The sequence below is a fragment of the Henckelia pumila genome, chromosome 3 (genome assembly GCF_033568475.1).
Source record: "Henckelia pumila isolate YLH828 chromosome 3, ASM3356847v2, whole genome shotgun sequence".
NCBI classification, from domain to species: Eukaryota; Viridiplantae; Streptophyta; class Magnoliopsida; order Lamiales; family Gesneriaceae; genus Henckelia; species Henckelia pumila.
The window spans coordinates 64894539-64922077 of NC_133122.1; the positions used below are offsets into that span (position 1 = coordinate 64894539).

The 27539-nt window shown below is 35.1% G+C and overlaps 3 protein-coding genes and 1 pseudogene across 7 annotated transcripts; 3 read left to right on the top strand and 1 right to left on the bottom strand.

Moving 5' to 3' along the window:
- Window positions 1-261: 261 nt before the first annotated feature.
- On the top strand, window positions 262-4490 carry LOC140886524 (beta-galactosidase 8-like; annotated as a pseudogene).
- Window positions 4491-7065: 2575 nt separating this feature from the next.
- LOC140890561 (beta-galactosidase 8-like) lies at window positions 7066-12882 on the top strand. Its single transcript, XM_073298436.1, has 19 exons — window positions 7066-7413; window positions 7753-7848; window positions 7972-8084; window positions 8187-8253; window positions 8342-8434; window positions 8532-8675; window positions 8867-8955; window positions 9068-9173; window positions 9248-9335; window positions 9559-9677; window positions 10107-10271; window positions 10499-10674; window positions 10757-10866; window positions 10961-11064; window positions 11142-11255; window positions 11424-11525; window positions 11813-12024; window positions 12111-12447; window positions 12546-12882. Exons 1-19 carry the CDS (start codon window positions 7243-7245, stop codon window positions 12651-12653), a joined length of 2514 nt encoding a protein of 837 aa, XP_073154537.1. The 5' UTR covers window positions 7066-7242; the 3' UTR covers window positions 12654-12882.
- A 777-nt stretch (window positions 12883-13659) lies between these two features.
- LOC140890730 (probable pyridoxal 5'-phosphate synthase subunit PDX2) lies at window positions 13660-18712 on the bottom strand. The gene is made up of 7 exons (XM_073298743.1): window positions 18574-18712; window positions 17620-17747; window positions 16139-16226; window positions 15810-15883; window positions 15000-15188; window positions 14094-14191; window positions 13660-14018 (listed from the first exon to the last, which is right to left on the bottom strand). Exons 1-7 carry the CDS (start codon window positions 18623-18625, stop codon window positions 13892-13894), a joined length of 756 nt encoding a protein of 251 aa, XP_073154844.1. The 5' UTR covers window positions 18626-18712; the 3' UTR covers window positions 13660-13891.
- A 2007-nt stretch (window positions 18713-20719) lies between these two features.
- On the top strand, window positions 20720-27447 carry LOC140887032 (serine/threonine-protein kinase GRIK2-like). 5 transcript variants are annotated; one of them, XM_073294036.1, is made up of 12 exons: window positions 20720-21037; window positions 21418-21661; window positions 21786-22169; window positions 23307-23381; window positions 23472-23516; window positions 24132-24206; window positions 24675-24762; window positions 24841-24965; window positions 25724-25819; window positions 26349-26531; window positions 26689-26767; window positions 26881-27447. In XM_073294036.1, exons 3-12 carry the CDS (start codon window positions 21852-21854, stop codon window positions 27030-27032), a joined length of 1236 nt encoding a protein of 411 aa, XP_073150137.1. In that variant the 5' UTR covers window positions 20720-21037; window positions 21418-21661; window positions 21786-21851; the 3' UTR covers window positions 27033-27447. The 5 variants fall into 5 exon arrangements, with proteins under 5 accessions (XP_073150137.1, XP_073150136.1, XP_073150140.1 ...); XM_073294035.1 differs by having other exon boundaries at window positions 21418-21602; XM_073294039.1 differs by having other exon boundaries at window positions 21603-21661.
- The last annotated feature ends 92 nt before the right edge of the window (window positions 27448-27539 follow it).

Here is a 27539-nt window from a genome sequence, read left to right on the forward strand (position 1 = left end):
CAATGCGAAGTTTGGAAGTGAGTCCAGAAACCACGATGCAATAAATCGTACTGGGAATATTGGGAATATGGGAAGTGCCGGTGGGGGAATGTCGGCGGTGGCGGTGCTTCTTTTTTTTGAAACTCAGAATTTTTTTTTCTTAGATACATTGACATGGAACATATACTTTTTATTTTGTGGTTTTATTAATCGGGTAATTTTCTTGCCCCCTGAAAATCGTTAAAATGGGAAATTTCTTCTATGGCTTATATCAGTGGATTTCCCCTTTGGTTGCATTTCATACCTGGGATCGTGTTTCGAACTGATAATGAGCCATTCAAGGTCATATTGCTGATTCTTGAACTTTTTCCTTTATTGTTAAAAATCTGTGTAATGCAATTGATTATATGAGGATTTTCTTTTCAGGCTGAAATGAAGCGGTTTACAGCTAAGATTGTGGACTTGATGAAGGGAGAAAAACTTTATGCATCCCAAGGAGGGCCTATAGTTCTATCTCAGGTATTTTTTCATAAAACAGGAAGTTTTAATTAGCTGATTGAATAACAATTGTAATGAAAAATTGGATACTCACTTCCAGATTGAAAATGAGTATGGAAATGTCCAGTCTGATTATGGCAGCGGTGCCGAGCCTTACATCAAATGTGCTGCAGCAATGGCTGTTTCCTTGGATACAGGGGTGCCCTGGGTTATGTGCCGGCAGGATAATGCTCCCGATCCTATTGTGAGTTGTCTTCTGACTTTTTTCCGGTTTCACCTTAGCCCAACTGATTTTATCGGTTTAAAATGGACTAGTGACTAATTGATTTCTTGTACATGTGTTTACAGATGAGTACTCTGGAAAAAGAATTTTGAAACTTAATGTGTAAATTTTCGAACTATAAAATTCATTTCCCAACATCTTTAAAATCAGGCCACCTCGACCACCTGGTCTCATGTCTCCCCCCATCCCCCCTGTTCTATACCTCGTTGATTGGTGTCTGGATGAACCTTCTATTTATCGTGTTGAATGACTACAGATTAACACTTGCAATGGGTTTTACTGCTATGATTTCACTCCAAATTCAAATAAAAAACCAAAAATGTGGACAGAGAATTGGAGTGGATGGTACGGCATTTCATATCATATTCATTTCAGTTTAATCATTTCTTGTTTCAAGATGCTTATGATTCATCTTAAAAACCTAGGTTCTCTACTTTTGGTGATCCTGTCCCGTACAGACCAGCAGAAGACCTTGCTTTGGCAGTGGCACGTTTTTACCAGCGCGGTGGAACCTTGCAGAACTATTACATGGTAATTACAATTGACCATTTCCAATATTTAATGTTATGCAAGTATAAAAACACTAGGTCAACTTTTTCAATGTTTTTTTCACAGTATCATGGCGGGACGAACTTTGGCCGGAGTACTGGCGGACCTTTCATTACAACAAGCTATGATTTTGATGCGCCGATTGACGAATATGGTATCGGGTTTTGCATATATCTCTCTCTTATTCTCGGTGTTTCAGCAACTAAGAGCATCCTACTGATTCACATCCAAGATTTAAGTTTTCATGGTTACTCAGTTTGAAAATAGTTTAAACAAATTGCCCAACCCATGAGACAATATAAATCAACTGATATTTCAAAATGATCGTTCTTTATATGGATATTTTCGAGTTTGGATTTTATTGTGTTCTAGGCCTTTTAAGGCAGCCAAAATGGGGTCACTTGAAAGATTTGCACAAGGCTATAAAGCTTTGTGAAAACGCAATGGTGGCAACTGATCCTCAAACTATTTCTCTTGGTTCAAATTTGGAGGTATAACAGCTTTCCACATTTCTTTTGTTTTTGTAACGTGACATTCCTAGAATTGGCTTATTTTCCGAGGACAAAACTTCTAATAGGTTCCAGTGTTTTATTCGAATCCTCCACCTGAAGTTCAAAGAGAAGTTTAGAGATTTTAAACTCCTGTTGTCTTTTGTCATCTCTTTTCATTGATACTTTATCTATGCCAGGCCACTGTTTATAAAACTGAACCAGGGCTATGTGCTGCTTTTCTCGTAAATGTGAATACTCAATCTGATGTGACTGTAACATTCAATGGCAATTCATACAACTTGCCTGCTTGGTCTGTCAGCATCTTACCTGACTGCAAAAACGTGGCCCTCAATACCGCAAAAGTATGCTTCATAATCTCTGCATTACGTTTTCCTATCCAAAGTTATTGAATATCCAATTCTTGTAGTCTCTATAATTTGTATCCTCCAAAAACCTTGGAAGCAATAATATAGATGTTGATACGAACTAAGATACAAGTATTTTTGTCCAAATGGCAGATTAATTCTGTGGCCACGATCTCAAAATTTGCTCGCCAACCCTCAAAAGACGGTAGTACAGCTTCTGATGCATTTATATCAGGTTGGAGTTGGATTACTGAACCAGTGGGTATATCTAGTGCTAATGCATTCACAAAACTTGGGTTGCTGGAACAAATAAATACTACAGCTGATAAAAGTGATTATCTATGGTATTCTTTAAGGTAAAAAACCATTTGGAAACACTATTCTTCTGCTACAGACGTCAGGTTTTGATGTTTCTGATTGTCTCAGTGTTGAAATCAATGGAAATGAATCAAAGACAGTTCTTCACGTTGATTCTCTTGGCCACATGCTCCATGTTTTTATCAACGGAAAACTTGCAGGTAAATTTGGAATAAATGCTGCTAACTGAACCTCTCTGTGTTATATTTTCTCTGTTGTTTAACTCAGCCTTCAAATTCGTTGAAAACTGAATTTTTGTGTGATGTTATATAAACATGGTTCTAAAATATGGTGTGTAACAAGAAAAAAACACATTCTAATCTAGGCAATCAAATATTTAAAAACTTGAGCTTTTATCACTGGAAGATGGGAATGATGCCACCTGTTAAACAGGGGGCAGGAGAAGAAGCAATAGTCTTCGTGAAGTTTCAATAGATGTTCCTATCAGCCTTGTACCGGGGCAAAATAAGATCGATCTGTTGAGTTTGACCGTGCGGTTACAGGTGCTTGTTTTCGGGGCAAATTCTCGTTGCAAACTATTATTATTCCCTAACATAAAGCTATGCCGATTTAGAACTATGGAGCATACTTTGATACAGTGGGAGCCGGTGTTACTGGCCCTGTGCAGTTAAAAGGTTTACAAAATGGATCTACAGTCGATCTATCATCACAGCAATGGACATATCAGGTATTAATGTAAAAATTTTCTTGAATAGCCGTACCAGTATTAAGTTAATCATACATTTGATATAGTTAAACATACATACGGACATTGTCTTCCGTGATCATCAATGATTTAATGTGTGGTTTAATCTGTTGTTATTTCATTTTGGAATCCGTGGCAACAGATTGGTTTGAAAGGAGAAGAATTGGGCCTATCTAGTGAAAGTTCCTCTCTTTGGGTTTCACAGCCTGCTTTGCCTAAGAATCAACCATTGGTATGGTACAAGGTAAATGAACACATATTTTCTCTGTTCTAGATCATGTGTTTAAATCTAAAATAACCAAACGCCAAACTTATTCTTCTCTGTTCTTTGTGATATAGACAACCTCTGATGCCCCAACCGGAACCAGCCCAGTCGCTCTGAACTTCACAGGAATGGGGAAGGGTCAGGCATGGGTAAATGGACAGAGCATAGGGCGTTATTGGCCAACTAACACGGCTCCAAGTAGTGGTTGCACTGATTCTTGCAACTACAGACGTGTTTATAAAACAAGTAATTGTCTGAAAAATTGTGGAGCAGCAACTCAACAGCTGTATGTTTCGTTACCTGAACTTGTATTCTAAAATTGTTCTACTTTTCATATTTGATATGGTCGAAAAATCATGCAGCTATCATGTTCCCCGTGGTTGGCTACAGCCAACTGGAAATGTCATCGTAATATTCGAGGAAACAGGAGGCGATCCAACGCAGTTATTTTTTCGTTACAAAAGAGACGCAAAGTGTATGCTCAAGAATTTCGGAGACTCACCCAATCCCGGTTGATTTGTGGACTTCTGACGAAGAAACAAGGAAGAAAACTGGACCAACTTTGTCACTTTATTGCCCTTTCCCGAATCAGATCATATCCGAGATAAAATTCGCCAGTTTTGGAACTCCTCGTGGGCAATGTGGGAGTTTTAGCCATGGCCCATGCAGCAGCAGAAGGGCCCTCTCAATCGTGCAAAAGGTTCAATTCTGTTGATCCATTTGATCAGGCAAAAATCTTCGGGCGCAAAGACGCGGTTTTCCGACTTACAATTTGCATTGTTTGCAGGCTTGCATAGGATTGAGAAAGTGCAGCATTGGAGTATCAGTGGATACATTTGGTGATCCCTGTTCAGGAGTGGCCAAAAGTTTAGTGGTTGATGCCTCCTGTACATGAACAAAATAGCTCACTATATAATACCACAAATTAATAAAAGCTTGATTATATTCAACCTTAACACTACATAATATTTACAAGCCAAATTTTTTTATCACTATAAATCAAGAATCACCAATATTCTAGCTGTTATCAAAATCCTCTCCTCCCAAGGGGTTCTTAAAAATAGCCTTTCTGTATTAAATGTGATTGTACGATTTAATTACCCTTATCAATCTAAAATTCTCATAATTTCATCAACGGTTAATTATAATTCAGTCCCCAAACCTAAACAAAAATTAGTGATCAGTCCCTGTCAGAAAAAAACTTTGTTTAAACTCCCTGGGCCCACATATTTTGTTTCGGATAAAATTCGGTACAAAACATGAAAAATATGGTACAAGTATATGATATTTGAGTATCAACTGTTTCAAATCTAGTACTAATATATGATTTTCGAGTACTAAAAAAATAGTGATATTAATAAAATATTTATCTTATTTGGATGGAAATCGGTACAAAACATTAAAAATATGGTACACATATATGATATTTGAGTACCCAATGTGTTAGATCTGGTACAAATATATGATTTTTGAGTACTCAAACATATGTTGCAAGTTTACATTAATAAAGATGTTTAGATTTTATATTCAAAATCTTATTTTTTGTACTCGATCTTGAATAATTAGTGCTCAAATATCATATAATTGTACCATATTTTTAATTTTTTGTACTCAATTTTATCCGAGAAAAATAATGTGGGCCCAGGGAGTGCAAACAACTTTTTTCTGACAAGGGACTGATTCTTAATTTGATTTTTGGTTTAGGGACTGAAAACCAATTCACTCTTTCATCAAATAATGATGTGATTCTTTCTGACCAATTACACGCGTACACGTAAAGGTTCGTAACTACGGGTTTAGTACGTCACCCGCAGGGTACTACCCTGCGGGTGACGTGGCGGATCATGAGTGGGTAAAATCAGTGGGTCCCATGTGGGGTCCACTGATTTTACCCAATCATAATCTACCACGTCACCCACAGGGTAGTATCATGCTGGTGACATCGACCTTACCGTAACTACGGACTGCCATTTATATGGAAAACTTTTGAATTTTTAAGATTAAGATTTAACCATTTTATGACAGGTTTTATCCCTATATGTAAACAAATAAATATTTATCAATTTTTTATGACATTTTTAATAATTAATTTTGTTTGTATCATTAACTTACGTGATATTTCGTACTTTTTATTCAACATATGAAGTATTAATAGATAAATTTGGAGAAATATATATAAAAAAAATTATCGTGTACCGCACTAATTTTATGATTTTTTCCCCTCGATACATACTATGTATTTTACTTTTATTCTAAAATAGTTGTAAGAAATAGGTCAATGTTCAATTAGTAAATTGCTTAAATAAAGACTTGCCGTAGCATACGTGCTGCTCTTTACAATTTATGTAGTACGTTGATTCTTGGATATTTAGCAATTTAACGTGGAGTTATATATGTAGCTTTGTATGTGAGAAAAACTATATCTTTAGATGTATCGTCGAGGGATTACTAGCATGAAATTTTATTTTTTCCTTACGTAGGAGATAGTTGATTTTATGTCGACGTAAAGGTTTATATATAGTCAAATCAATTAAAATTGGATCTTAAATGTAATATAACGATAATATAAATATTTATGCTAACATCCCATCAACCTTTTTTAAAAAATATATATATCCCATCAACCTAAAACAACATAAGATTTTTTTAAAAATTATCATCTTATTAAAATAACTGTGTACATTAATTATTAAAAAAATAATCTTAAGCTCTTAATTTTAATATTTAGCAGCGATTCGAAGCACACGATGCATATATAACATAATAATAAAAAAAAAACTACGTACGTAACTAAAAAAAATTGAATAAGATTAAGAATAAATAAATATATGAAGTAGAAATTAGAATTTGATAACAGTTTCTTTAATTATATTGGAGATGATAATGAATTCTAGATCATTAGAATTTTACTTTTTGATTTTTAAAAAACAAGTTGGAGCTAGTATGCGTGTTATGTTGCACACTAATGTACATGTTAGTAACACTATATATATTGATGTATTGATGCACGTGTTGCATGATTGTATAATATTAATTATATATATAATTAATTTGATTTATATTTAAATAAGAGTAATATCATAGTTATAAAAATTATCAAAAGACTAAACTGTAATTTGAAATGTCGAAATATATATAAAAAAAACAAAAGAAAACAAAAACTTAATATCTATGTGACAATTTTGGTAAAAAAAAAATTAAAAACAATTTTGGTATTAAAAAAAAGTAATAAACATAAAAAAAAAAAAAAAAAAAACAGATAATGTGTAAGGGAACATATTCTTTATATACAAGCTGCTAGTAGAGAGGTAGATATATATTTATCGGATAAAGTGTAATTTGAGGCGCGGTAAATGAACGAAGTAAACCACAAATATAGATTAATTTTGGATGAACATAAAGTATATTAATGTGTATTATATATATTCATGAAGAACGGATCATCAAACGTACGTAAGTTGATTAATAAAACAAAGAGATGCAAGAAAAAATGCGCACCAAACATTCAGAGAAATTCACTCCCCAAATTCCTATATAAAAAACCACACCCCCTTTCTCTTATGATCACATGTAATTAATTAAGTCAGCCGTTTTGTCAGCCTGTTGAGTTTGTATATATCGATCTCAAGAGGCTTATAATAAGCGCAAAACGACTACGTATCTCCTTTTTTTTTTCCTTGTAATTAATATATATTCAATTTGTGAATAAAACAATATATAAATTTGTGATATATATATTTGTATTCGAAATGGGAAGCAATACTATATCGCGGGCGCTGATCGCGTCTCTTGTTCTGGCTGCAACGGTGTCGCTTTGTATAGCCGTGGACGTGACGTACGACCGGCGGGGGCTGGTGATCGATGGCAAGCGTCGGGTTTTGGTCTCTGGTTCCATTCATTATCCACGCAGTACCCCAGAGGTAATTAGTGTATATATGGATTAAATATGATTTTTTTAATTAAAAAAAATACATACGAAAATATAATAATTTTAAGCTTCATTATAGTTTATTTAAAATTCGTAGCTAAAATGTACTGTAAAATAATGCATGCACAATTATACTTTGAAGCGAATAGCTAGATATGAAATTATATCGAACTTTGAAGTATATTAATTAAACATTTTAAATATTTGTGACATAAAGATTTTACACAAAATATCGATTTCATTTTGTTTGATAACTTTATAATTAATTTCAACTAATTCAAATCCAAAATATGATTATAATTAAGACGTTGCATGCATGAATTAATTGCAGATGTGGCCAGATTTGATCCAGAAATCAAAGGAGGGTGGTTTGGACATCATCGAGACCTACGTCTTCTGGGACATGCATGAACCTGCACGAGGCCAGGTGAGATAAGATGATTAGTTCTCAAATGTTTTTTTTTTTATTAGATCATATTAATTCGATTTACAAATTAATTGTATCCCATTGGAGTAAAATAAAATATAATGACATATTTCGATCTTGCAGTATGATTTTACTGGGAGAAAAGATTTGGTGAAGTTCTTAAAATTAGTAGGTGAAGCTGGTTTGTATGTTCATCTCCGAATCGGACCTTACGTTTGCGCTGAATGGAATTATGGGTAAGCAAGCGCTTCCATTTTTATTTTTATTTTTATTTGTTCTTCCTTTATGATTAGAGATAGGTTGCTTATTGATTTTATGGTTTTGTAATTGTATCACAGTGGGTTCCCTCTTTGGTTGCATTTTATCCCCGGGATTCAGCTTCGAACGGACAACGAGCCGTACAAGGTTTCTTTTTATTTTCCTTCCCTTTCTTCGATTTGGAGAATCAATTAAGTTATTGTTTACAAATGTTCATTGCATGAATGTTTTTTAGGCGGAAATGAAGCGATTCGTGACCAAGATTGTGGAATTGATGAAGCAAGAAAATTTGTATGCATCCCAAGGAGGACCCATCATTCTGTCTCAGGTATGGTTAATGAGAGATCTTGATACAAAGAAAATGTCTATTAGTTTCTTAGTGCTTTTGTTTTGAGGAATATATTTAATGAATCTCTGAATGGCAGATTGAAAACGAATATGGCAACATTGATTGGGAGTATGGCCCAAAAGCCAAAAGTTACATTGAATGGGCAGCAGAATTGGCTATATCCATGAACGCTGAGGTTCCATGGGTGATGTGCCAGCAAAATAATGCCCCTCAATCTATGGTGAGTTCTTGATTTCTTGGAGCCTACGTCCTCGCGCTAACTAAGGCGATGCAATCTTAAGTCTAGGCTAAGTGGATGGTTCTTATGAAAATAATAATGAATTAAATATTTTGTCCCTTCTCATTGGATCTTGGTTCCGATTTGAGTCGTTGTTCGAACTAACACTTACTCTTGTCATATCTGTCTTGTAGATAAACACTTGCAATGGCTTTTATTGTGACCAGTTCTCTCCAAATTCTGATCAGAAGCCCAAATTTTGGACAGAGCTCTGGAGTGGATGGTAACTTGTCAATCCCTTGAGATGCATGTTTTATTTTAATTTCGCATACATTTGTGCTCAGATTTTGGTATCTGATTGCTGATGATTATTCATTGGTGTCATTTGTATTTAGGTTCACTTCATGGGGTGACCCTGTTCCATACAGACCTGCGGAAGACGTTGCTTTTGCCGCTGCGCGTTTTTATCAGCTCAATGGAACCTTAGTCAATTATTACATGGTACTTCTGATTTTCGTTGTTGTTTATTTGTGATAATTAGAACTTTCTTGCTGATTTCGGTTCCATTTATGCAGTACCATGGTGGAACAAACTTTGGCCGGACTTCTGGTGGACCCTTCATCAGTACAACCTACGATTATGATGCTCCTATTGATGAGTTTGGTATGCCTCTCATGCACACTGATTGCTATTTGATGCTATACAAATTATGAGTGTTTCTTGTTTTGAACAAAGCAGCATAAAAGTATTTAAATTTTCAAACCAAAGTTTAACATGAGTTTCATGGCTTAATGTCAAATTAAACTTGGATAATTGATCCCAATCTCCTTAAAATCCTCCTGGTTTAATCTTGAGGTATTTGAAAATTTGTCCATGTCTATCTCAGGACTCCTGAGACAGCCTAAGTGGGGTCACTTGAGAGATCTACACCAGGCCATTAAACTTTGTGAAGATGCAATGGTGGAGGCCGACGGAAAGACCAGTTCTCTCGGATCAAATGCGGAGGTAAAACTTCAACTTTGATTGTCTATTGATTTTGATGCATGAAGTTATGCCCTGTCAATCTTCATAATTCAGCTCAAGGGAGATTCATGTTCTGAACAATTATCTTGGGCTCTATAGATCTTTACTTGGAACTATTTACTCACAGCAAAGTATAAATTTGGACAAAAAACAAAAATTCCATGGGTCTTGATCATGAGATCTGCTATTCAGCTTTAAATCTTAAAATTTATGCAAGCGGAATAACGGTGGTAGATTACTTTCCTTGGCTCTGTAATTTGATGTCCTCCTGTTGCATTAACTTGATGTTTCAAATGACTTTAATGCTCTAAATTCTCATCATTGTACTGTGCATGCATTATTTTGTTTCGCAAACTCCTCATATTTTATTGTGTTTCAGTAGTTTTCAACCTGCACTTTGTATTTTTTCAGGCCACTATCTATAAAACTGAATCAGGGAAATGTGCTGCTTTTCTAGCCAATATGGACAACCAGAAAGATCAAACCGTATACTTCAACGGCAATTACTATGACTTGCCTGCTTGGTCTGTTAGCATCTTACCAGACTGCAAGAATGTCGTATATAATACCGCGAAGGTTTGCCTCATAGACCTTTATGTTGTGTCTCTCATGAAACTGTGGATCCTACTTGTTACACGTAGATTTCATATTCTTTAATGCTCACAGTTTTTCAAGTTTTATGGTAACATCTTGAACAATGTCTTAAATCAAAGGGTGATTTAACATGTTCTTATCACTGCAAGATTACCTGGCATATGTATCAACGCAAATTACTTCACTGATTTTATTTTTTCAAATTACAGATTAATTCAGTAACAGCAACAACAAAGTTTGCCACGTCCGGTGCATCCTTCTCAGGTTGGAGTTGGTTCCGGGAGCCTGTTGGTATCTCAAGTAACAGCGCGTTTCAGTTACTTGGGCTGGTGGAGCAGATTAACACTACCTCTGATAAAAGTGACTACCTTTGGTATTCTTTAAGGTATATACAATTTGATCACAAAAAACTTGTAAGAAATTTTTCTTGCTTGTTACTTTTTTGACATTCACTATTGTGTTTCCAGCACCCAAATAAATCCAAGTGACCCTTTGCTTCGAGATGGCTCTCAGATTCTATTACATATCGATACACTTGGTCATGTATTTCATGCCTTTGTCAATGGAAAGCGCATAGGTATGGGAAAACGATTGCTACCAACATAATTTGTCTTAGATCTTCTTTTTTCCATTCTATGAACTCAGCTTGCTTCTGGATCGGGTGTTTGCAGGTAGTGGAAACAGTCACATTAACAAGGCTTCCATAGAGGTTCCTGTGACCCTTGAACCCGGAACTAACAAGATAGACCTCTTGAGTGTGACCGTGGGATTAAAGGTTCCAAACACTTCGAGTACTTTCTTTTAAGCAATGATGGAGAACTATTTTCTCATTCAATTCCCTTCCTGATTCAGAACTATGGAGCTTTCTTTGATTTATCGGGAGCGGGAATTACTGGTCCAGTTAAGTTGAAAGGTTTAAGCAACGGTTCAACCATTGATCTCTCATCAGAATATTGGACGTATCAGGTTATTGGTCTAAACTTTGCAACACACTTTATACTGTGATGGGACTTGTTCTAACTGAAGACTATTGTTAAACTGTACAAGTACTGAGAAAAATCTTTGTAGAGCATTTAATAGATTTACAGCTTTTCATCATTATAAACTTTCTCACTATGAAATATTCCTCACCAGATTGGTTTGAAAGGGGAAGAATCAGGGCTTTCTACAGGAAGTTCCCCACTTTGGTCATCCACGCCTGCTTTGCCTAAATATACTCCTCTGACTTGGTACAAGGTAACGGCATGCTTTTCTGTGTTCCATGTCTCTGATTGTTTGAATAGTGACATGCAAATTATGCAATAACCCCTAAATATCGTGTTCACAAGAGCTTCGCACGAATAACTGGCTTCTAATACAACACCATAAGATAAGCTTTCATCACCTTTCATGAAGCAAAAAGTAGTCCCGAAACTTGAAAGCTCTCTTCTCTGGCGTGCTTTTTGCTTTCAGCTTTCCAGCTTTAGGTTCAAATTGTTCATGCAAGACAACATGATCTGATATCTTCTGCTTTCTTGATCTAGGCAACTTTTTCTGCTCCCCCTGGAAATAGTCCTGTTGCCATGGAGTTCAAAGGAATGCAAAAGGGTCAGGCCTGGATAAATGGACAGAGCATTGGACGTTACTGGCCAGCCAGTATTGTTAAAGCAGACGCCAAGTGTAGCAATTGCAACTACAGAGGAGGTTATGACCAAAACAAATGTCTCGCAGGTTGTGGAAAATCAACTCAGCAATAGTGAGTATATCAAATTTCGGCCCTGCTACTTCTAAGTTCTTTCGCATGCTACCTGCATTCACGTCGCCTGAGTATAATATTTGCAGCTATCACGTCCCTCGTTCGTGGCTTAAACCGAGTGGCAACGTCTTGGTGATGATGGAAGAAATTGGTGGCAATCCAACGCATGTGTCTTTGGCTACAAGAGAGATAGGACCTATATGTGCACGAGTTTCTGAAACTTTCCCAGCCCCCATTGCTTCATGGAACTCTAACCATTTGCAATCCAATGCCAGCGTGCCAACACTATCACTAGAGTGCCCATCACCTAACCAAGTCATATCGGAACTACAATTCGCGAGCTTTGGAAATCCTCATGGAACCTGTGGAAGCTTCACCCAAGGTCGTTGCAGGAGCAGACGGGCTAGGCGTGTCGTCCACAAGGTTTTGTTTTGTTTTTTTCCCTGAATTTTGAGTTTTTAAAACAATATTATGTCCAAATTAAGATGCTTCTTTCTCACCGTCATGGCAAATGTACACAGGCTTGCGTTGGGAAACCAAGATGCAGCATTGAAGTCTCTGTGACGAATCTTGGTGATCCTTGTCCAAATGTTACAAAGAGTTTGGCTGTACAAGCTACCTGTGCTTGAGAACCTAATTGTTGCGCTATCGGCTATTCGGATACAAGTCAATCACATAATTTATGTCAGTTAGGATTCGAGAAATTTTTTATTTTTCTCAAGTCTTTAACATCTGTACATAATCCTTCCCACTCCATCTTGTACATACCATGATTTTTTTCATGATTATATATAATGTTGTATAAAAGAATATTTTTCGTATTTATGTGTTTTAAAGATGTTATATTGTGATCTAAATATTTGAAAGTGCTTTTAAAAAAAGTGTGTACATCCTTTTCTTTACAAATAAGCACTTTTTTTAAGCATCTAGTTGAGTTGATCTTCAAATGACGTTTTTCTTTTATCTTTTTTGAACGGTCAAATAATATTCAGTGAGGCCAAATAACAACATATTTAGCAGCCACATTTGAGGGTTTTTTAAACCTGCAAACCTGGCAAGAAGATGACTAGCATATCCTGGCCTCTATGTCTTCCCAAGGATTCCCTCATCAAAGTCTGAAAACTCGAAAAACTTCAACTGTGTTTGTCTCTCCTGTCGAGCAAATGCACCATGAGAAGGTAAAATTGATAGTTATGAGCTCCGTTTTCTCCTTCACCAATAGGCGTCGCTCTCGTATCCATTTCGACTACGCGGTTTTGTTCATGCGGGCTACGTGTAACCCCATGGCATCATTGTTTCTTCTATTGCCACTACCTTTTCGCCACCTATACTTCTCCATTACGCCTCTCCATCTGTGGGAACTTCTGAGTTATTTGTCCCATTTTACGACAGTGGCGTCTATGTCATTGCGCAATAATAAGTTTATACAAGGGAGCAAATATTTAGATTATTTTTCACAAACTTCAAATACGTGTTGATATAGAAAAGTCGCATTAACGTTTTTTCTTTTTCTAATTCTTCACTGTTAGTTTTTTTTTTTTTTTTTTGAGAAAAATTCTTCACTGTTAGTTGAAGTTGTATAAATACTTTCTTTCATTGTATCAAACTTTCAGATGAATATACGATTTCTTCATTTGTTTCTCATTAACAATACGGAATACCATAAAACTAGCAATTTCTTAAATATATGTACACGACAACTCGAGTACAAAATAGAGGCTGCAAACTACTTTTTAAAGCATTGAATCTCTGCTAAAGAATAAATAATGTCAATCAAAAATCAGAAGCTCATAGAAGACGACATGCGATAAAAGTTTCATCCACCTTCTATAAACCCACTTCACACGCTTAAAATGCCATTTTTTGGTCACTGTTGATATATTGGAAGATCGTATTTAGGCGGTTGGGGAAGGCGAATAATTCCAGCAGACGAAGCAGTACTACTTGAAGTGTCTTCGCTGGTTTCTTTCACCATCTTCAAAAAATAACTATGCCTGTACAAGTAAAAGGTCGTTAGGAATCAATTGCAGAGTATTTTTGGTTGTATTGTATATGCTCAATATGCATACCATCGAGTGTCAGCAGTCAATTCCGGGTGGAAAGCAGTGGCTAGCAAGTTTCCCTGTTTTACAGCAACAATCACCTTCTTTTCAGATCCAGGAATTTCCTGATGCATGAAAATCATAAATTATATCAAAATGGTGAGTGCAGAAATAAAGAGAATCAAATACAGCCCACCAACAGAGATCTGTCACGGAACATAGTATTAGTATCACGTACTTTAAGACTTTAAAAGGGGCTATAATCATATATTTTCGGCATACAAAATATTATCATGCCAGAAGAAATTGGAAAGAAGAAGAAACCTAATTTACCTACATAAATCTTTTCTAAGATTGGCTTGAGCGTGGCAGTACTATCATTATCCCTTGTCGTAAAATTCTTATAAACATCATTATCCCCCCATGTCCATGCAAAGTGTTATGTCAATTTTAATTATCAACAGTCAACACCCCAAAGTAAATTATCAACAACTGTCTTTTGATCAGATGAATGGGAGGATTGCGAGGAAAAAAGTTAGAAGGGATACTACATGAAGAGATCCATAACAATATGTTACGTGCATGACAATGATGGTGTTCTGTCTAGTTTATTTAAGACCGCCCAGCATTGGAGGCCTTAATCTTTCCAAGGGGAAAAACCAACCTCTATCCAGATTTGATAATGATATGACTTAGATTTTAGATGTAAATCAGAACACCAAAAAGTTTTTAACATCTTTCATATTATTTCTTCAAAAGTAGTTGCTCTTAATTAATGGGACTAACATCACTAGGTTGAAGTACTTTTTGGAAAGATATTCCTCTTTAAGTAGACCATGCGTGTGAGAGTAATAAAAAAATAATAAAAACATTAGCAGTAATAAAGTGAGTATGAAGAAGTGAAGGCGAAAAATGAGAATGATCAAATTCGACCTCTGAACTTTCAACTGAATCAAAATTAGCAGTTCTGTCAGAATGAACTGCCACATCGGCCAACACTTGTACTTCTGGACCTACTTCAAGAATTCCAGGGGCACGAATAAAGACACCACGAAAGTTTGGTGGGCCTCCTTCTGTGGCTGCAATCTCAGGAACTGAAACGTCCAACTCAAAGCTTTGCAGCTGAAAAAGCGACATTGCTTGGATAACAGATATATTGATTTTCTTAAGAAAATGAGAGGGAAGGAGGAAACTAAATTTGAAATCAATCGTAAAACTCAATTTGACAGAAAAATACATCCTTCTACATCATATTCATGTACTTATATCCTCCCCTACTGTTCACAAATGTCCTGCTTTAAAGTGTGAATCCATTCTCTGAAAAGTAGCATGCACTCACGCCATTCTACTGATCTCACTTAATCATAATACCGATAGATGACTTGGAACTGCTCTTAGAATTCACATTCACGAGAGTTGAAACATTGGGATTTTATATCCTGCATCGATGAAATGAGAAGCTATTCCGAGAACCACATTCAAAATGAAAAAAACTAAATCATTAAACAATCATGTCCGTGTCTTAAATCCAATACAATTTCTTTTTAAGGAAAAAACCGACAAATAGAGAAGATAAAAATCAATTTATAAGAACCTGACAATAAACCGACATCGGTAATGATAACAGTCATGAAGAGGAAGAATGCAATAAATGTATATTTGCATGCAGTTGATAGCTAATATCTTTTGGTTTTCCTTTTGGTGAAGTTTGAGAAATGTAGTGGGAAAAGATTGCTACGATACCTGACTGCCAAAGAAGTTTCTATGCACAGTACAATTAAGGCCACCGATCAATTCCTGCCCTCCACTTTTTTGCCCTGAAGGAAAGGACATATAAAGGAAATGTCAAAACTGAAAATATAAACTCTACAAGCATCTCATTACCCACTTTAATGATAAGAATGCTTTCTGTATGCTAATTATGTCAATCCATTAGCAAAGCGAGAACATCTATTGTATGATGATCCATTAGCAAAACGAGAACATCTAGCAAGTGGAGAAAATCTATCGAGATTCACAAAAGTGTGAAATTCAAGCCAGTGCCAAGGAAATGATAAAATAAATATACTAACCAATTGCTTTGTCAGCCAGGAAAATGAGACCAGCACAAGTTCCCCAAACCGGTTTCCCCATTTTAACAAACTCTCTCAAAGAAGGGAACTGTGGTTGAAAAAAAGTTTAGCACGTAATAATTTTTATATGCACATTGTTGCCAAAATAGATGCAGATAGAGCGCCACCATAGTTACTACAACAAACTTTTATACAAGAAAAAGTAGTTGAAATTGGTACAAGGAATTAAGGGTATCAGGTTTGAACAAACTTTCTTTTTCTTTTGATAGCTACAATGTGTTAACCCAATATTTCAGTAAGGGTATTCTAGAGTTCATTAACCTTGAAATAGCATGATAGATGAAATTAGAATACAACTATCTACAACCAGTTATAAGGAATAAGAGTCTGAAAACAGAAATTTTATCCTAAAAGCATTTCTACCATTTTCTTTTTTTTTTTCACCACCTAGTGGAGGACATAATAATTACTAATTTACTATGCATTTCAAAAGTCCTAGAGAGTTTGAAATAATGATTTCAATAGATACAGCAAGCTAATCCCTTTTCTTATTGGTCACGCTCAACCATTTCCATGAAATTAAAATGACATTATTCATACAGACAAATATGTAGATTGGTGATATCCATCATCCTATACCTACTCATCCTGAATATATACCACTTGAAATGGCCTAGGCCGTGTGAGCCATCACCCATTTCCAACAAACCAGAAATCAAAGATGGAGTTTGAACCAGTAAGCTTCTTTCACAAGAAGCTTGGGCACAATTGCAAACCAAGAATTGTTATGTGAATGATATACCCAATAATGATATCACAAATTTTTAATGACACTGTCAATCCAGGAAACCGTACACATGCTTAGCCACCTACTGTGGAACACTTCCTCCTAATTCTCCCCATTGTAAACTGCTTTCTTTTCTTCACTCAGATGAACTGACAGCAATGGATATGCAAAGGCAATACCTTTCTTCCATCCAAATAAGTTACATAAAAACTCCCATTGAAACTCAGCCCATAAATTCTTGCTTTTAACCTTATTGAATATTCATTGAGCCAACAGATCTACCTGTCTCTAAAAATTTTTGTTTTGTCGACTGAATGGCCTTCACACCACGCAAGCAAAAACATGACATAAAACAGAATAATACAGGTCATCATTAGAAACGCCACTAGAACAGTTGCAGATTAATATGGACAGCAACTTGAAAATAGAGATTAGTGGAAGAGACATATGCCCTTCGACCTCTTTTTCTTAGAATTCTAGTTTAACCATCCCACACAAATAATCCCACCAATCAAATTCCTAATTCGTCTCATGCAAGCCACCGGCAATTTACTTTGAACTCTGCTTCTCCCCCTTTTTCCGAATACAAAATACTGATCACTAAAAAACTATTTCACGAACCATAAAAGTTTAAAACCAACTGAATTCCCAACCTTCACATATCTTGTGCATCAATTAAAAAAGAAGGACCTACGAGGTTATGATACCCGGCAAGCTTAGCCATGGTGGTGCTCTCTCCGCCCGGTATAATAAGCGCGCTCACATCTTGCAGCTGCTCCGCCTTCCTTACCTCCACTCCAATCACACCCAACCTTTTCAAAGCTGCATCATCGAATCCACACAAAACAATCACGGACCCGTTTGCATGGATATGCATGCTGAATAAATACATACCCTTGAAATGGTCCAAAAGTAAGCTAATACAACATACAAAAGCAAAAATAAAGCTGTGTCCAACCAAAAATTTCATTTTAAAGCAGCTATATTCTAAAATAGTGCAATTTCTGCACAAAATATAACATTCATGTCCAACCCACTTGCTTCAAATCTTTTAGAATATTCTCGAAATATTCATTTTACTTTACTTTTTTATATTACTTTTTATTATTTATAAACATATATATATATTTATACATTTGCATTAATTAATTATATTACATTTAATTTTTATTATATTAATATTATAATATTAATAATTACAATAATATTACTAAAATGATAAATATATTAATTTCGTATTATTATAATAATATATTATAAGATATTAAACATAAATTACTCCAAATAATGAAATAAATTATACATCTAATTACTTTTAAAATTATTAAATGTTTTTAATTATTATAACACAAAATAATTATTTTTAAAATAATACCTTAATTACAATTCATTATTAATATTACAAATTAGTGTTTCATAACTATTTTTATTTTTATTAATTTAATTTTTTTTGCATTATATAAATAAGAAAAAACAATAAAAAAATTTTAAAAAAAATAGTTGCTCCCTGCGTCAAATTTGACGCAGGGAGAAAATCCATGGATGCTACTTTAAAGTAGCGTCCATGGGTTGGAGGAACCCCCTGCGTGAGACGCTAAATCAAAAAAAAAAAAAAAAAAAGAGTGGTGTCCCAAGTACGAAAACATGCCTGCGATGTGTTCGTTGAAAGATCCCTGTAGAGCTAGCACGCCAACAGTCATGGCGCCAAACCGCACAAATGCGTCTGTTCAGTGATGAGCTCGAGACTCCTGCGATGAAGAATCGTGTCTGCCTTTGCTTCACTGAAAATAATGATAAATGGTTTACAAATTTGTTAAATTGGGTATTGGGCTGGACTTATTTTTGGGCCAACTTGTATTTAGTGTCCGTAAATCAGGCCCCAACCTGGTCAGAAAGGACCACAATTAGTCGGGTTGCTCGAGACCCGACCTATAATCAGATTTTGAAAAAATATATATATCTTTATAATTAATTGAATTTATCATTTGATAAATAAATATAATTTTTCAAAAAAATCCTAATAAAATTCATAATTCTTGATTTGACGCTTGTATTTATCGGACAAAGCAATTGACCAAAAGAAAAATTCACAAATTCCACCGTAAAAATGCATATATCACCCACCACCATAATACTAAAATATTAACCAAAAGAATGATTAATAAGTTTCTCAATTCACGGGTCAACATAAACAACTCAAAAAAAAACAAATAAACAAACAAACAAAACAACACAACAACAACAACAACAACAACTCTTAAAAAAAAAAAGGGTGCCCAAGGGCCCCACACAGAGCCGCTCCAAGCCCCGACGTGAAGGGAGGTAAATTAGGGTTATGCCTGGCCAGGTAAGTACCCAGGGAGAGGAAGGCTCGCAAGCGCGATAAACAAGGCCAAATACACATTTTACGGGATTCGAACACTCGTCACCTTCTTTTTCACCAAAGTCTTTGTCAGTCCAGTTGTGCCCCTGGGGGCAACAACAACAACAACAACTCTTAGATCCTCATTCGAGCGGTCAAGTCCGCTTGGATCTCTAACATCCATGTAATGGGTCAACCTATTTAGACAACTTCTAAAAGTTAATAAAATTTCAACGTGATGTATCTAATTGTTTGCTCGTACTACAAATACAATCTTAATTAATCGAAATTTCAACTTAATCCACTTATTTGGTCAGGCAAGTCAATCCGACAAACTCAATCTTAATTAGGCGCGTTTTGAGTTGACCCGTATAATAGGTGAGTTGACTTGTACATGGTGGGCACAGAGTTGGACATAGTTGGTGGGCAGCCAAAGGCGGAGGTATGTAGGGGCAAAGGTGGGCTCTTGCCCAACAGAATTTTTTGGCTCAAGTGTTTTGTAATTAAAGCTCAATACTAAAGATTTCTAATTATTTACAATTTTTGTCAAATAAATCAACTTAATTCCTTGATTTTTTTTTTAAATATAAATGAAAGGTGCTCAACTCTCTGATCCAACAATTCTTTCTTCCCAATCTTCTTGTATTTATTTCGATTTAACCACTATTTGTTGCTTGTGTTTTTAATATACGAAAATAAAAATTTTTGTCTCACTATATTTTGTGATATAAATTTTAAGTGAAGTTGTCGAACGAAGAGCCAATATTTGAATTGTGATTATTTTGAATAAATTAGGTATTGTATTTCATATCCAAAATAAATTTATCATCTTTTATTTTTACTATTTATTTAAATTATAAATTTAAAATTTATAAGTATTAAAATGGATTTGGAGTTATTTATCTGAAAAAAATATAATATAAGATGTCATAACCTCAAATCTTATATGCATGAAAAAATCTTTATATTTTACTGAAATCGTGCTATTTAGTATTTTTAGATTTATATATTGACCATATTCAAATGTAATGTGCTGCATATTTTTTTTTTGCATTCATACCTATGTTATGAAAAACAAATTGCCCACCAAATTAAAATTTTTTAGCTACGCCATGTGGGCAGCATAGCAAAACACACACACACATATATATATATATATATATATATATATATATATATATATATATATATATATATTCTCACAAGATAACTACTATTCATTAATTGAAATGAATATTTTTTTAAAAAAAATAAATTTATAAAGTGATTGTCTAATGTCTGGATTAAATAAATCGGGGATAATCAGTAAGCATTGTTTGACAAATGGGCGAAAAGGGTCACTTATGGATGTCCGAATTTGAAAGTGGGTTTAAATCGCAGAAGAACCGAGTTCAAATTTTTTTTATTTTTTTTAAAAATCAAATTTCTGAAACTTCAAGTCTTCAACATTGGCCCATTTTTCCCTCTCAATCCTTTTCGATCTCATGCATTAAAATTCATTCCCGAGTTTCTTTATTTCTGTTTCTGAAGTTTGATGTATCACAAGAATATGATAAAGGTGATGGAGGGCTTTAAAATTTGAATCAGAATTCGGATTGGGATTCGAATTTTCGGCTCTTCTTCCCTTGTTCTGATATATCTTTCCGTACAAGTTCATTTTTTTTTTCTGTGGCACCTTGAAAATCAGATCTTCTGTAGATTTCCGAGCTGGGTTTTTTTGTTCATGTTGTTGAGCATCATCGCAAGACAGGTAATGCATGCAATTGTTTAAAATGTTCAGCTTTTTTGTCGAATGGGTCCTTTGTATCTATTTTTCATTCTATTAATTTTATATTATAACTTCCGTTGTGTTATCTTATGATTTTGAATGCGATTCTTTTGACCTTTCTTGAAATTACCCCACAATTGAAAACTTATCTAAAACCAATTGTGTATATTATTACCAAATTTTCGTTATTTGAACAGTAACAGCTCCGTCTTGAATAAAAAAAAAATGCTCATAATATTTTATTTTATTTTTTGTTGGGTCTTCTCTTGTTGGGCGAAAAGGTCAAGACATTTTCCGGAGATGTCACCTCCGAATTGTGATGGTATCGAGTTGATTAACTGTTTCTTTCACTTTGCTTAAAGGTCTCTGGAATGTCAAAGTTGATCAGGCTGCTGAAGCCGACATTCAAGCATTCAAGGCCGTCGTTAACTTTTTTTTTTTTTAGTACAAATTGCATCGAATATCGAAATTACATCATATTGCAACACTAAAGAGTGAAATTTGCCCGTACAACTGAAGCCGTCCTTAACTTTGTTTCTCATTTCAGGTGCATAAAATTCTACTTCTGTGTGTTTTGGCATGTGATTGAGGCATCGAGCTTTCAGAGTTAAATTGCAATAAAACTTTGCACTTAATAGCTTCCAAAATCCACTGATATGGTGTTATTCTTTCTATTGGGTTTTGAGGGACCATGCTGGTCTTAATTTGATTTGTTGTTTTCTTCGTTCAGGACTAAGGATTCTGGTCTGTTAGTGTTTTGTGAATTGAAATGATTGGTTAGGACTTTAGCCTTGTGATGTTTGTTAAGAGGGAGAAGATGGAGAAAATAACAGCAATGGGTTGCTGTGGCTGGTTTGGTTTTAGCTTTGCAAAAAAATCCAACAAAATTAGGGGATTGGGTGATAGCACCTCATGCGAGTTCTTATTGGATAAAGAGTTGGAAGATGAGGATGATAGTTTTTCTAACAGAGATGTGACTGATCATGGGAATGTGGAAGACTGTGATTTCCAAAGCCCTACCAAACGAGCCGAGGAGAATCTCAGGTATTGGCAGCATGGATTCATTTGCAGGGAATTCCCTGTGAAGGAAACCCACGGTGTCCTTCGGTCAGAGGTAAGCTGTGTGACAGCTATTTTTTTATTTTTAAAATTTAAGATTAGCAGTGGCAAAATAAGCTTCTAAAATTTTCTGGCACTCCAAATTATCGTTGAAGGCTGGGACATGGATGAGATTTGTTTCTCAGGACACCTCCCAGAACTCAGAAAAGTGGCAATTCTTTCATGATATCAGATGTTTGTTGCAAACGTGAATGGTGTCACCTTCAATTTTTGGATTTGATTGATGTACTTTGGGGAATTGTACCTTGTTTTGGTGTTTGTATAAATATCCAAAGTGATATATGAAAGTCTTAGACTTTTTTTTTTCCTGAATGACTCCTCCATCCACCAATTGTACTTGGTGTCTTGCACCTTTTTAGTTTATTGGAGAATCACAGAGTTGTTCCTCCAAAACAAACATCGAAATTGGCTCCTCACTTCTAAAAATGTTAAATTCACTTTGTGTAGATATTTGGCTTTGCTTAATTGTTCAGTGCATGTGATTCTTACTTACACACAAGCAAATGACTGTGGTTACCTGAATGTTTAAAAATTGCTGTAGTTGTATGAGTTAAATTGAAGCAGTCATAGTTTATGTTGGGAACTTTTTCATCTAAATATGTAAATTTTAGCCCAGTGAATGTTTTATGTTCTAGTTTACCAACCTAGATATTTTTCCCTTGAGTTGATCCTTGAGATACATCCACTCTAGGCTGCAAGTAAAAAAGTCTTTTAAGGTCTATTATCAATATTAAGAAAGGATAGAGCTCTAAATTTTCTACTCGTTAATTATTGATCTTTCAAGGTTGATAGATTGAATTTTTCTTTATTTTTAGTCATATGGTGATGATGGTTATTTCTACTCAATTTCCAAACTTATCTGTTTTGGATATTGTTAAAATTTAATTTGTCTCTACAATTAGAGCATGTCAACGTGGATTTTGCAATTTACCAATGTAGACATAAAGTAGTAGCTCAAGCTTTATGCTCAGAAGAATGTGATCGACCATAACCAAAACTGACAGTTGTCTCTTTTGTTCATCCTTAAATGAAAGTTGCTTAAATCAGATAAAATAGATATCTACAATGGGACTAGTAATTAATCCATAGCTACTTATCATTGTTCTGCCAATATTAACTCGTCTGATTTCAGGATGAAAATGGAATCAAGACCGTTAATGAGTACGTCTATGAACGCAAGATTGGTGGTGGCAGCTATGGAAAAGTGGTGAGCTTAATGGTACAGATATCTCGCTTTCTAGTTTTCTGTCTGGAATACCCCATGTAATCTTTTTGCCCTGTGTTGTATAATATGCAGGTTCTCTACCGAAGTAATATAGATGGCAAAAATTATGCTATAAAGGTGATGTCTTGTTTCTTGGTTGCTTGGTTATTTACTTATTTAGATATTTACATAAGGAGTTTCTAAATTCTCATACGCTCTTTTCAAAACTTCTTTCGAGTAATTCTCTTATTGAACTTTTTCCTGCTGGGGTCTGCTTTAAATCCTATCACACCCATAAATATATTAGATGCAGCCTTTTAATGTGGATATCTCACTCTAATCTGTTGATCAGCTGACAGCTTTCATTTGCGCATCTACATTATGAGCCAGTTTGGATTTCATTGACTTTTTTGTAAAAAAAAATTCTTTTTTAAGCTCTAATTTTAGGCTTTTGAAAAAATCTCTAAATTTGACTTAAAAAGCACTTTTTTAAGCACTTAAATGACCATCCAAACACCTTACAAACAAAAAAAAAAACATTTTTTTTAAAAAAAAGTGCTTTTCTGGTTTGTCTTTTGATACCTAACGGGGCCTATAATTTCTAATACGATGACAGAGAGCTAGATTTTTCTGTGTTTTAAAAAATATTTTGTTGGTTCTCCGGATTATATAACAAGAACCCATGTAAGAATGAAGTTATTAGAAATGATAGCTTCACATGATATCAGTTATTCTTTTTTTCTTTTGTGGCAGTCCTTTCATAAGTCTTATTTGTTGAAGATACGAGTCACACCTTCAGAAACGGCCATGTCTGATGTTCTTCGTGAGGTAATGATAATTTCTTCTTGTATGTCATCTTTTCAGGTGGTTGCAAGCTTGTTGCTTCATTTGCACTAAGTTTATTTCCAGTGTACCCATAATCTAGATGTGTTTTTGGCTTTCTGACCTGTCATGTAGTGTCAAGTGTGCTATGACCATTAGTTTGCAAAATATCCTCCCGCCATACCTGTCTAAAATTTTCTTATAAAACCAATTGTGAGTTGCCTACAGCCTACATCACTTGATCATCTCCACTTTATTTTTTTTATTTTAAAACAAATATTATTTAATTTCAGACGCCATGTGCATCCATCTTTCTGAGAATGCTTAATCAATTTTATATCAATTGTTGGGGGTATATGACCGTTCTTATCAGCGATCCTTTGATAACCGTAGATGTACTGTTCTGTTTAAACCTATTGCAGTTCTCCTTTCCTCATGTTAGTTTTACAAAATAGATCAATGATATGTTTGCAGGTTTTAATAATGAAGTTATTGAGCCATCCCAATATCGTCAATCTAATTGAAGTCATCAATGACCCTACAAGTGATCACTTCTATATGGGTATTCTATAATCTCCCTTATTTTGTTTCTGCTCCAGCCAGTTGTGGCTTTGTTTACATCAAAGCTACTTTTGTTCAGTTCTTGAATATGTGGAAGGCAAATGGGTCTTTGATGGTAGCGGTCCTGCATGTTGCCTGGGAGAAAATACTGCTCGGAAGTACTTACGTGATGTAGTTTCTGGTTTGATGTATCTCCATGCTCATGTATGATGTTTAAACTTCTGCTTTCTATTTATTTTGTTGATTGAATATAGCTTTGTTATGTTTTGATTTTCTTTCACCGTCTATGTTACTTGATCTTGCACAACAATGTATGATGCTGAGGATGTACGTGTATATTGCTTAATTTTCCCAGATTTTTACTATCACCTTAAGCTGGCTTAGAACTTTTAAAATGTCAATCTATAAATTTCCTCATGTTAAATGTTGCAGAGTTTCTAGTTCTAAACCTCATCATGCTTGTTTATGTCATTTCACCTTATTAAATTAGTACTGTGTGAAGTAAGATTGCAATTTTAGAGCTCTACATGGCCAGTCTACAGCCTATGGTAGTGTCTTTTTGAGCCATCTGAAATGACTTAGGTCATCGTTCTACTTTTATTATTTAACAAAAGCAGCCAAGTTTTATGCATCAAGCTGTGGTATTAAACAATAACATGCACAGATCTTATGTTATGGTTCACATTTTAGGCTTAAAGGAATTTAGCTGTGCTTCTTTGGTTGGTATTTGTCATATGGATCTCATTCTCGTAATTTTTGTTCCGATTTTTAGCTTTTATGGAAGGACTGAATCACGCTGCATGCTCATGAATTGTTTAAAATCGAAATGCGTTTATGATTGGTTGATATGCAACTTGACATGAGTTTCCCATAAAAGAAAAATATTGTGAGCGTGAGTTTGTCATACTTGGTCTTTCAGTTCTGGAAAACTGATCTTAGTATTTATTTGCTCCAAATAACAGAATATAGTGCATGGGGATATCAAACCGGATAATTTATTAATTACTGGTTCTGGTGTCATCAAGATCGGTGATTTTAGCGTCAGTCAGGTTTTTGAGGTGAGCAATTCTTATTTGATCATGTGCAAGGGAGAACCTAAGATGTATTCTGAGACTTTTGCTTCTTAGTGCTGAAATGCGGGCATATCAACCGTGAATCACTTTACCGGAGTAACTATCTGAAATGCATGGACATATACATTCTGTCTATATTGTTTCAGAGAGCAATTTTTTACCACTACATTGCTTTCGATTATTGGCTAGGGAAATTTTTTACTTGATACATCCCAGTAGGAAATTTCAAATTTCATTGTTTGTCTTCACTTGGACACCACCTTTATTTTGGTAGTATTGTATCATTTGTATAAACTATGGCATAGTGGATTCTTGCCTGTGCACTTAATGATCGTGTCCAATTCTAGATTTCATGCAAAGAATATGTCCACATCAGAAAATTATGTTGGTATAGAGGACATTGCTTTATAGAGGACTTGAATAAAGTATTTTATACAAAATAAATTCTCGTTTGGCTTGTCCGGCATTTAACTTTCAGTATCATGAACTCAATTCACAACATTTTCATGTATAGGATGATAATGATGAGCTTCGTCGTTCTCCTGGGACTCCTGTTTTTACAGCTCCTGAGTGCTGTATAGGTGAAACTTATCGTGGAAAAGCTGCTGATACATGGGCAGTTGGAGTTACTTTATACTGTATGGTTCTCGGAAAATATCCGTTTTTGGGAGAGACCCTCCAAGATACGTATGACAAGGTGTGTATAGTTGACTCTTGCTGTTGACACTACGGCTTATAAATTCCTTCATATGCATTATTATACAAGTATATCTCCGACTCCGAGTCTCCCTGTTCTACTTTATTTCGGCAAAATATTGCTCTTTAGTAATCGATATCGAAGTTGATGCCCTCAGATCGTAAACGACCCATTGTTACTACCTGATGAAATGAGCCCTCTGTTAAAGAGTCTGCTCGAGGGCCTTCTGTGCAGAGGTCAGTCTTCCCACTCAGTTGCATTATTTATCATTGTTTTCTTAAGCATTTCTGCATTTGAAATGTACCTCAGCTCTATTTTTGCATCATCGATGAGTGAATCTGTTGTCCAGATCCTATGCAAAGAATGACTCTAGAGGATGTTGCGCAGCACGCATGGGTTGTTGGAGAAGACGGGCCGATTCTGCCATACCTGTGCTGGTGCAAACGCCATGATCTCCAGAAAAAAACGCCTGAATGTAGTGAAACAGATGGTCTCCTTTGACAGCAGTTATGTAATACCGTCATCGTCCCCTGCCCGGATAACTGAGAAAAATTGTGATGCTGAACAGAAACCGGTGTACAACGTGAAGTTCGACTCAGTAGTTGGGGTTTTCCTGGACTGGAGAGAGTTTTTACGGGGTAGAAACTGGAAATTGTACAAGACGGCTTTGATTTCCAGCTTTGGAGGAAGTGAGGATTGTTTTGGGCTGCAAATATGGGAAGGTTTCTCCTTGACTTCTGGAGTTTATTTATAGAGTATAGTTGGAGACGTTCTTTTCTAAAAGGCATCTTATCAGATTGAGCATTTAAATGTGAAATTTTAGGAATTTTGTTTAAGTTTTTGTTCTAACTTGATAAAATGATTTAAAATACTTCATTTGTCTTGTGTAAATTACGTTACATATGGATTTTTTTTTAGTTTTTGTTTTTATAGAGAAAACCCCAAAATATTAGAAATGTTTTATTTCTGCCTCGAATGAGAAAATCGGGTCTCAATCATTCAATATTA